Here is a 12,065-nt window from a genome sequence, read left to right on the forward strand (position 1 = left end):
CTTGTATGGCACCCAGGAACATGAAACATGTTTCAATCTCTTTGGAAATGTCCAATCTTTGAAGAGAATACTAAGGTTTGCGCCTTCTCCCCAAAATAGCGGGAGAAGAGGAGGTAAACTTCAGATTTTTATGTTGTTTTGACATTCGGTGGTCACGCCCCAAAACCTCCCTTCCTCAGTTCGGTGTTCTGAATTGTACACGGTTGCATGCTATGATGTTTTAGCTGCAAACCAAAACTTATCCGAAGTAGATTGCTCCCATAGTACCCGAGTTCTAACAATTTTCCTCCAAACATGCAAGTTACCTATTTTTCGTAAAAAAAAACAAAACAAAAAAAAACATTTAAGAAATGAAACATGTTTCATTCTCTTGAGAAATGTCCATTCTTTGAAAAGAATACTAAAGTAATAAAAGCGCCTTCTTCCCAAATACAGGGAGAAGAGGGGGTAAACTCCAGATTTTTATGTTTAATTTCATTGAAATTCAGTGGTCACGCCCCCAAACCCCCCTTCCTCGGTTCGGCGTTCTGAATTGTACACGGTTGCATGCTCTGATTTTTTTTAGCTGCAAAACAAAAGTTATCCGAAGTAGATTGCTCCAATAGTGCCAGAGTTATAACAATTTTCCTCCAAAGAGTGTTCAAATTTAAAATTCCCGCCGAGAAGCCCGGGCGAGAGAAATTTCTCTCTCTCTCTCTCCTCCTGTAATCACTGGTTTCTGGTGCCTTGGTTGTGTTGTGGATAAAAGGGGCCTACAAGTTGAGGCCGAAACTTACGAACGAGATTTCCTGTTCCCGTGCAGAGTTCCATAATGATATCTTTAAATAAATAAATAATTAAAAAAAAAAGTCAATGAAGACTAAATTCCCTGACTTTTCCCGGTTTTCGAGGTCTGTCGCCACCCTGCGTACGGTACTACAAGGGAGATTTACATCCAAAAGTAACTTACAATGGGCAGTACTATTGGAAAATGGCTGGACATATACATTAAAGAATGAGCCTCCATGATTGCATAAAATAATGATGCAGATCAACTTATCTATCTTTATAAGACCATGCTCTCCTTTCCTTCCAAACAAAATTGATAATTCTTTGTAATGGTAAAATTAGAATAGAATGTTGCAATTTGCATTAAGCATAATCAAAATAATTACCATTTTGAATCATTACTAGAACATGAAATATACCTTAATATAGATTACATCATTAAACCAATATTGCACACAATGCTCTACTATCATTCCACTGAGATTATTTTTGAAACGTTCCACTTATACTATTCACATGTAATGAATGTTTATTACAAATCTGTCATTTTAGAGTTCCTCTTTGCCCTTGTACATGGTTGGAACAAGTCGCTTCTGATCTGTTTCCTACTAGATTTCTATCCATTTTACTTTTGAAATTAGGGCACAGTTTATGCAGCTCCAAAAATATTATCCAGATGAATTGAGTAAGTTAGGATGGGTTGAAATAGCTCACTGAATATTCCTCAAGTTTTGGATGCAGTTCTGTTACCTTCTTTTGTTAATTTAGGTTGGCTCATAATGGGAGTGCATCATTTCCAATAAGTTCATGTTTTATGTATTTAAAGTGTAAAAGTAGATCCTAACAGCTACAAGACTAAAGTCTGCATGTTTATTGAGAATTTACAAATAAATATAGATTAGTAAAGGTAGTTCTCACACTTTACAAAACAAGGGCAATCATTTAGTTGTGGGTAGATTGATTCATAGAAATCATAATTTGTCCTGACTAAGAATTAGGATATTAATGATTAAACATTAATATGTGTTACATATATTTGGTTCAATAACATACTGAATTTCATAGCATATTTAACATGCTTAGTTAGATCTGAGAAAATAGTGTTTAGTGAGAGAGATCCTTCTAAACTTGAAATTTCTACCCAAGGTAATTTTTAATCGCCAGTGACACACATGCAAACCTGGCAGAAACACATTCTACTGACTTCTATTCCATTGGTATCACAATATTGTAACTCAAGAAAGGGTAAGATTGAATAATTCCATGTTAATTCAAAGCAATTATGGAGAAAGTTTAAGAACTAAGGATTGAGAATCACTAGAGTGTGTGAATATTCATAAATATTTACAAATTATACACTGAACTTCCTCCTTCATATTATGAAGAAAATCATCTGAAGTCTCCCATAAAAAATGGATTGTACAGTCAATGCAGCATTTGCTTTTAACATATTTAACATTTTTTTTTCAATTACTGTCCTTACTAGTTTTTGAATTAACTACACCTGTCTTTGTATTTTCTTCTCTGCATTCAAAATATGAAAATAAATATATAATACAATGGATTTTATATTAATGTTTAGACTACAAGTACCTTCCACTGATGATACATTTGTTGTTCTTCTAACAAGAACATTACCTAAAATCTCATGATAATTACGCTGCTTCACTTCTACTTTTTAAAAAAATCCACTAACCAACATGGTGTCATCTCACATCAACGAGTATCCTAATTGTATCTACTTTGGTTATATTTACGTCGAGATCTGGCAGAACTTGGTTGCCATGACAATGATGTAGCAATCTGTTATCAAAAAGTTACCACAAAATTGCCTTTAGTACAGATTTAAGAATTCTCTGCGTACTTTAGTAATATCCATCTAAAGACCAATGCCTTGTTGAGTGTATAAATGTATATAATACATACTGTACATTAATTAAGGAGGTGAAAAACCTTTCAGGTTATTTATGAAATGTTCAGCAAAAATGTCATAATGATATATCCATTATATATATTTCAAATATGTTTGTGTTACCAGAAGTAATGGACATATGAAATTACTAATACACTTACAGTTCAGCTTCTTTTTCTTCACGCAGTTTACGTTGTCTCTCGACATTTTCATCATTGTACTCCATTAGCTCGTCTTCAGGGACCCATTCGTCCCAACTGAAATAAGACAGCATTCATATCCTTTACTTCACATGAAAACTGGGCACAAAAATAATTATACAAGAATTCTGGCTAGCTTCTGTGGTGTAGTGGTTAGTGCAGCATGCTATGACACAAGGGATCCCGGGTTCGAATCACAGCCTGGGTATGTGTTCCTTGTGAGTGTCCTTTCATCATATCATTATTCAACTGCATCTTTGCGATTAGTCAAAAGTGGCAAAAAAAAGAAGTAAATAAACCAAGAATTCTGATTAATTAGAAACTGATAATATATTAATGATACATAAGTAATGAAAAGTCAGTGTGATGTTATCTTTGATTCGACAAGCAAAAAATAGATAATAGTATACAGGGTTAAATATTCACTTACTCACATACATGGGTTGGAAAGTTAATAGTGGCAACACTGCTGTATATATGCCATGAAACCGAACCGGTGCTTCTCACTTATACCAAATGCTAGTTTGATACCTAAGCTACCTCCCACTAAAGGGACTCTTCCTTCCAGCACTAGGTGCATGTGCAGTGATGAGAGGAATAGTGTGTCATTGAAGTTGGAGGTCTAAAGTTGTGTAGTCAGACTCAGAACCCCACTAATGTTAAAGTTCTGGTGATTCTTGCCATACCTCCAGGACAGACTGTCAATGTGCAATATTACAACAGACAAGGTAATTTTATTAACTTATCTGTGGTATTACTGTTCATTTTTGGAACATAATCTGCAACCTGCATTGCGAAAGAAGAGGGGACACTTTCTGCTGAATACTCCTGTCATTTTGCAGGACAATGTTCGGGTGCATATAGTGCAACCTGTGGCTGATTGCTAGCTCGATGGCGCTGGCAGATGCTCTACCATCGCCCAGACTTAAGCACCTGTGACTTTGATTTGATCCCTAAGATGAAGGGCATTCACTTCTGAACTGTTCCAGAGATTTTTCAGGCAATAGACTGCTCTATTCGAACCATCAACAGAACAGGCACTGCTACAGAAATACTATGACTTCCACATCACTGGCAATGGTTGTACACAATGTTGGTGACTTCATCGAAGGTCTGTAAATGTTTCACAGAGGTATCTCCTTCATTTCATTTGTAAATTAATAGTTGCCACTATTAAATTTCCAACCCACATATTTATTCACAATTTTCAAAAATTTAAAATACTGATTAAATATTACAACGCTATTAGGCTGTGTTAATTAGTGCATCTAGGTAATTTCAAAAGCCATAAAGAACAAAATTCTTTGGATGATATTCCTTCAAAGTTGTTTTAGCTATGTTAATAGTGACACAAACTGATGAAGAAACAAGAAAACAAATACCAAAAAAGTCACTCTCTTCATTACAACCCATGACTAGTGTGTGCAATACAAGATCTGACACAAAGTTTGTGATATACAATGAATATCCTATGCTGTTATACACAATAGATATGTGCAAATACTGTTTATAAACAAATTATAAACTTTGAATGCAAGTGCAAGACTGCACATCGGCATAGACCTACAAAAATATTCAAAATCCAAATGCACAGTTTATTCAAAGGTGGAGGGTACTCTAGTAAATACAGTATTTAATATTCTATACATGCTTCAGTATAAAAATATGAGAAACTTGTATTCAATTTTATCCGCAAAGCTGATTTTTATTTTTCGATTAATTTGTAAAAAACACCGCGGATAAAAGTGAGTACTAGTTTCTTGTATTTACATACTTCTGCGTCTCTCATTTCCCAATTATGAATGCTTCAGTATTTAGTTTTTCTGTCTAAATTTGATAACTAGTTTTTCCACGTTTTCATTGTGCAAGTTACATGGTTTCGAACTTCATGGAGATTTTCACACTTTTCACTTGCATACACATGGCATGGTATAGACTAGGGATGGCCAACAATTGTTGGATCCAGTTATGCAGTTCCAAATTCCAAAACCAGTGGGAGGACACCTTTTCCAGCATCCTTGAGACAAGGTACATGCTTATTTCAATTGTAATTGTAACTGTAATTGTGAAAAGTGGAAACATTACAAAACAAGCGGTTTCTGTTACGGACTTTCTGTAAGTCAGTTTGCCGGGACCTGTTGCATGAAGGGGCTACTCGGTGGCCGACGGTCTGACGGTAAACGACTGAAATAACCTCCCTGTATGAAACACACAGCAAATTAGTATAACAATATGGTATAGCGTGTAGGTATGGAATGTTAAAATTTTGAGGAGGAAAGTAATTTTTGCTGTTGTATCAAGTCATTTCGTGGTAGACGCTAAAAATTCAAAATGGACATGGGAGGGGTTATGGAATACTTAAATAGTTAAGTTACCAAAACTACAACTAAAGACTTTCAAAGTAAAAAGACCTTGCACGTTGTGGAAGTCATTAGATCCACTAGTTCTAGTGATTCAGATCAAATAGAACTTCAAGACTCTAATGATGATGAAACCGTTCCTGTGCACCTCCAACCTGGCAAAGAGGATGCAACATGTATCTTCTGGGACCACAAATTTTCCGAAGACGTTAAAGGGGAAACTTAGGAAAAATGTGTTATGTGCCACATGTGGGCTCATGAAGTTTCTTCAGGCTGTGAAACAGACCTTTACATTTGCGATTTCTGTAAATGAGCCTATAATGACAATTGCAGTAAATAGTATTACAGTACATATACCCCTCTTATTCCATAACCCCCACCTTTCTTTCCTTATTCGTTTTTTTATTATTACATTTTTTGTGTGCGTAAGTATAACTTCTTGATACTATATAATAAACAGCATTATATTACCTGTGTTGTCATATAAGACTTATGTCTCTTGCATAAATACTCATGAAATTATTACCATATACAAAATGGTATTCCATAACTCCCTCCTTTCCTCTATTAATAGTTTGTTAATCGTTAGCACACTTTTGTGTATAAACTGAAGTGCTAATACAGCATAACTACAGCGCCTTCAATAACGTAGTGTGGAAAACGACCCAAGAAACTGGTTCCCCAGATGGATGAGAAACATAGATGACAGTGCAATCAGTGTCGGTATTAATTTTCTTATGGAAGTAATGCGGCTTAGTTAGTTTTTTTGAATATATTATGTAGATTTGTTTGTCTTGAAAGGTGGTACGTGAATTGATGGAAACAATTATATTTGTGGAGTGATTTGCAGTCACAAAATGGCATTAATTTGAAAAGAAAAGTAAAATAAAATGAATAAATAAATAGCATGCGTGAGTAACCCAAGAAGAAACATCGCAATGTGATTCCAGACGTCAGGTCTTGGACTGAGTATTAGAGTTTATTTTTCTATGTTATTAGAATATAAATAGTATCCTGAGAGATATTTCATACCGAGGCGACAAACCACAAGTGTCACTTGAAAGCGAGCAGTCGGAAATCAATGCAGCCTTTCGAACCATAGGGATACAAGCTCTGATTCCACCGTTTCCTCAAGGAGATTTTAGACCAAAGCGACACGTGACAAATGATATGAGGATTTCACACCAAAGTGACACGGTCATTCGGTCCAAGGCAACTTTCATACTGAAGCGACACATGTTGCTTGGAAAGGAGCCAATCAAGAGCAACATTTCACATCGTAGCGGCATGATGGGAAGCAAAGGCCAGCGTTCGGTTGGTGAAATCCTCAAGCGATAAGTCAGGGTGGCTACAAACAAGCAAAAATGAAATTCCCTGACTTTTCCAGGTTTTCCAGGACAAAATTTACATTTTTCCCTGACAATTACAAACTAAACTAAAGCGATGTTTTTGTAAATTGAAATAATAAACTCATACAGATCCAGGCATGGATTTGTTAAGCACCAATATTATCTTCAATGAAATTGACTAAATTCCTCTATTCTCTATGATTTGAATTCAAACTGCAAAATAGTGAATTTGGAAAATTATTACAATTCACAAGCTAAGGAAGAATTACGGAATTTTGTTGTACCCAGTAAGTTTAAAATAAAATACTTGATTATTTTTAAAGTTACGACTAAATGAGATAAGAGTGAAGAGTGAATAATTAAGAAATACAATTTGTAATTTATCAGTCTCCTTATCCATTCTCGGTATTATATGTTGATATTTCCACTGAAGTTTGGAAGCCTCTGCTTGCAAGAACCATGAGTGTGGACTCAATTTTCAATGCATAAAGCTACTTCCCTCTTCTCTGTAAAGCAAACAACTTAACTCTTTCATATAAGTGAAACAATTGAATCGAACAAAATAAAGTGTCATATTTCCTTACATTATCAATGGGATTTCTGCTTCAGTACAGTATATCCAAGTGAAGTACTGTGAAATTGACAACATGCAGTTATACCATTAATGCTGACGAAAAGGGTATGTAGATATTAGAAATTTAATGCAAGGAATTTATAGAATTGCATTGTATAGGTACCTGATTTAGCTAACCACACATTAAAACACTAATAATAAAAGCTTCTGAAAGTTCATATACGAGGGGAATCCTGAAAAAAGCTCAAATGGTGTCTATACGCAGCACTAGTGGTCGGAGAGCAACACACACACATGCAGGCAGGAAGAAGTGGCATTTAGCTGTAAATGGTAATAGTCGTAATGCAGCCGTTTTAGGAGAGTTCTAGGTTAAAGATTGCAGCTTTCATACAGTCTCCCACAGACTGCGATGTAACCTACATTGCACGCTCGGAATTTGGCACAGAACCACCAGCAATTGTGTGAGGTGTGCAGACCGGACGTCGTGAACGATAGTATGGTCAGACGATGTTGCAGACAATTCACGGAAGGCCAATCGAATGTGCACAACCCCATACAGCACAACACAGGCCCTTTGCATCACTTCAGGTGAGAGATCTTGGACCACTCCATGCCCTTTAATGTACCGACTTTCATCTCCTGGTTTAACTGAAGATGTTTCTGGCAGGGCAAGAATTTGACAGCTACACTGCGGTAGAGATAGTTCCAGTCTTTGTTTGTCAGACACATATACCATGGGCATACAAAATTTAGTGACATGCTACGACAAATGCCAGAAGAACGATGGTGATTATGCCGAAAATTAAGTTAGGACTCACTGTAACTAATGCAATAAATTACTACTGATATTCTTGTTTTATTTATGCCTAATCGGTAGCGACCTTAATATTTTGTAGTTTTTTTCTAAATTGGTGTATTTTCTTATTTTTTAGTTTTTACTATACGGTGTTATTTTTCCCAAATTCACATTTTCATTTTAGCGCATTTTCTGGCAAATATCTGAAATTATACCTTGACGGTGTTTTTAAACTACTGTTTCACATGGCCTACATATCTTCATGAGAGTTTGATATGTTGAAAGTTGTTTTGAGAAAGTTATTTTCCATACATCTTTTTTTAAATTTTAAGGTAAGGATTTTAGATAATGGAATTTCCCCCGTATATACTGAAGGGTGCATAATGACCATAAGTGGCGACGCACCAAAAAAATTTTAATCAATCAATCTCACGTGACAGATATCGATATATTATAGCACCAAAAATTGGCATTATCTTTTTTTGACTTGTTAGTGTTATGTTTCCCAAAATTCGCGTTTTTGTTTTAGAACATTTATCTGCCAAATATACCGAAACTTAATACTTCATTGTGCTTTTAAACTATTATTTTAAATTGTAGGTCACATGGTCTACGTATTTTCGTGACAGTTTGATATGTTGGAACTGGTTTTTGAGGAAGTAAAAGTAAAGTGCTCCCCTGCACTTTTCCATGAAGGTGTATAGGGGTGTGGAGTTAGGGTCCCACACTTTCTTGATCACGGCTGAAGGTGGCTAGTGATGTGATCAGCACCACAGTCCTGGCTACCTTTATCCCTCAAAGTTTCCTCAAGGTACCAGTTTCATATTATGCTGGCGCCGGAGCAGTCTGAATATGTGGAAAACATCCCAGTTCTCCCCCGCAGGGGATCGACCCCGGTTCTCTCGCATATTAGTCAGATGCCCTAACGACTGAGCTCCATTATTACTCGCTTGACAAATGCCGATGGTGCACACTTAGCTTGGTAATTCAAAACATATCTTCTGTGACAAATACGAAGATGTGGCTCCCTTGTGACGGTAGATATGCACTCGATCTCCTGTTAGAACCCTACCACTTTGCTCTGTGATGCAAATGGTTTTGATAGAAGTTGAAAAAATTGTGGGAAATACATGATTTAATGTGTCTATCAGAATTATTCCATGTACGTATAACCCTACAATTTACTCTTGAGTAAAATGTTGGAAAACTTGCATGTTCTATGTACATAAACATGGCCTAGAAAAGACAAGAATGTTGGATTTCATGGAATTTTTCATTTTTTTAAGGACATTTCTTTTAAAAAATCGTTAAAAATGCCAACAATTCGCATTTTATGCCAAATTCGCATTATTTCGATATTTCGAAGGGGCGAAAAATGTGTCCAGACATCACTGCACATTCCTAAACATAACTTCGCAGCAATTACCATTTTTCACGGTTTTGGCGTTTGCGAAAAATCAATGTCCCTACTAATTGAAAATTACTTTCTGGCCACCCCTCATATAAATCAGTAGATGGAAAGTGAAAATTTAGCAGGGCTGGTAGAGAAAAGTCAATCCTTGAAGAAAGTGATTTGCTTTTATGACTGAATGAATCGAGTAAATATGATATTAAAATATTTACGTATTTATTATTAGTATTTTGTTTCATAATATTGGATATTAACCTTACCCTGTGAGAGATTAATGACCATCTCTCATGAGTTTAAACAGACAGGACAGAGAGTGGCGTTAATTTCAATGCAATACTAGTGTTACAGTAAATTTGAGGTTGGGAGCATGCTCTTGCCAATTTTTATAACTTTCACCAATGCAGTTTATGTTTCACTTTTTCGTGATAGTATTCAATATATATCCCGTTTGGTTGAATTCTTCTTGATATCTAAGAATAGTGCAATGTCATTGTAAACGTATGTTAACTTGTGCGAAACCAGTAATACGTCAGGATGATGAAAGAAGACCTACATTAGCACTGCTACATTAAATAAGGTGAAGTGAGCCAGGAGAGTAATAAAATTCCAGCATCATATTTGCAGTCCATGCAATTTCTGTCGCATGTTGTAGTGAGATACTTTGTCAGGTGGCGATATTCAACAAAAATCGTATGTATCAATGGGACCTATTTGTTTCCATGTTCCTTCAGTTTGCCCAACAAAATGCTTTACTACGTGACAAGTCCCCTTACTACTCCCATATGGACAAGAAAAAATGATAATTCAATGCATTTTGCACGTAATATTTAGAGGCTTAACCTTTACTCCCCCAATGATACCATATGTTATCATCAGAGTAAGGTCGTACTGGCCTGATGATACCATATGGTATAATGGTGCTGATTACGAAATGAATGTGCTTTTTGGACATTCATACTCTTATGTTTGGGTGGAAACTCTCACACAGGTCTGGAGCAAGCCTGGGAAATTCATATTGATGACCAACCTTCCCCCTCTCCGCAACATATCCATGCCACATTTCCGAACAGAGTTTCACATTTTGGCTCATTATTCAATCTGTATGGCACCCAGGAAAATGTAATATGTTTCATTCTCTTTGGAAACGACCATTCTTTGAAGAGAATACTAAGGTTTGCGCCTTTTCACTAAAATAGCGGGAGAAGAGGGGGCAAACCTCAGTTTTTTATGTTTTTTCATTGAGATTCGGTGGTCGCGCCCTCAAACCCCCCTTCCTCCGTTCGGCGATCTGAATTGTACACGGTTGCATGCTCTGATGTTTTATCTGTAAAACAAAACTTATCCGCAGTAGATTGCTCCCATAGTGCCCGAGTTATAACAATTTTCCTCCAAAAATGCAAATTACCTATTTTTCGTAAAAAAAATAATCACATTTTGGCTTATTATTCAACTTGTATAGCAGTCAAGAACATGAAACATGTTTCATTCTCTTGAGAAATGCCCATTCTTTGAAAAGAATACTAAACTTCGCGCCTTCGTCCCAAATAGCGGGAGAAGAGGGGGCAAACTCCAGATTTTTATAGTTTTTAATTAAAATTCAGGGGTCGCGCCCCCAAACCCCCCCTTCCTCAGTTCGGCGTTCTGAATTGTACACGGTTGCATGCTATGATGTATTAGCCGCAAAACAAAACTTATCTGAAGTAGATTGCTCCCATAGTGCAAGAGTTATAACAATTTTCTGAGCAATATGCAAATTACCTATTTTTAGTAAAAAAACAGTGTTTCACATTTTGACTTATGGCACCCAAGAACATGAAACATGTTTCATTCTCTTTGGAAACGTCCATTCTTTGAAGAGAATACTAAGGTTTGCGCCTTATACCCAAAATAGCGGGAGAAGAGGGGGCAAACTTCAGATTTTTATGTTTTTTTCAATGAAATTCGGGGTCGGTCTCCCCCAAATTCCCTTCCTCGGTCAGGCATTCTGAATTGTACATGGTTGTATGCTTTGATGTTCTATCTGAAAAACAAAACTTATCTGAAGTAGATTGCTCCTATAGTGCCCGAGTTATAACAATTTACCTCCAAAAATGCAAATTACATCTCTTTCGTAAAAAAAATAATCACATTTTGGCTTATTATTCAACTTGTATGGCACCTAAGAACATGAAACACGTTACATTCTCTTGAGAAATGTCCATTCTTTGAAAACAATAATAAAATTCGTGCTCTGTACCCAAAATAGCGGGGGAAGTAGGGGCAAAATCATTTTTTTTCCCATTGAAATTCGGGGGTCGTGCCCCCAGCCCCTCTTCCTCGGTCCGGCGTTCTGAATTGTACACGGTTACATGCACTGATGTTTTATCTGAAAAACAAAACTTATCTGAAGTAGATTGCTCCTATAGTGCCCAAGTTATAACAATTTTCCTCCAAAAATGCAAGTTACATATTTTTCATTAAAAAAAAATCACATTTTGGCTTATTATTCTACTTGTATGGCACCCAAGAACATGAAACATGCTTCATTCTCTTGAGAAATGTCCATTCTTTGAGAAGAATACTAAAGTTTGCGCCTTCTTCCCAAAATAGTGGGAGATTTTTGTTTTTTCTATTGAAATTCGGGGGTCGCGCCCCCCAAACCCCCTTCCTCGGTTCAGCATTCTGAATTGTACACGGTTGCATGCTATGATGTTTT

The 12,065-nt window shown here is 36.3% G+C and overlaps 1 protein-coding gene across 3 annotated transcripts in view; it reads right to left on the reverse strand.

The window, feature by feature from the left end:
* Positions 1–12,065, reverse strand: part of LOC145984055 (uncharacterized) — an 81,908-nt gene that overhangs the window by 45,276 nt on the left and 24,567 nt on the right. For all 3 annotated transcript variants that reach the window (XR_014441277.1, XM_083117422.1, XM_083117421.1), the window contains exon 3: positions 2,842–2,937. Coding sequence is in view for 2 of the 3 variants with exons in the window: in XM_083117422.1 (XP_082973548.1) it covers positions 2,842–2,937 (96 nt within the window). In the remaining variant the exon portion in view is untranslated. The remainder of the gene's footprint in view (positions 1–2,841; positions 2,938–12,065) is intronic.

The sequence above is a fragment of the Lepisma saccharinum genome, chromosome 2 (genome assembly GCF_977018435.1).
Source record: "Lepisma saccharinum chromosome 2, izLepSacc3.1, whole genome shotgun sequence".
NCBI classification, from domain to species: Eukaryota; Metazoa; Arthropoda; class Insecta; order Zygentoma; family Lepismatidae; genus Lepisma; species Lepisma saccharinum.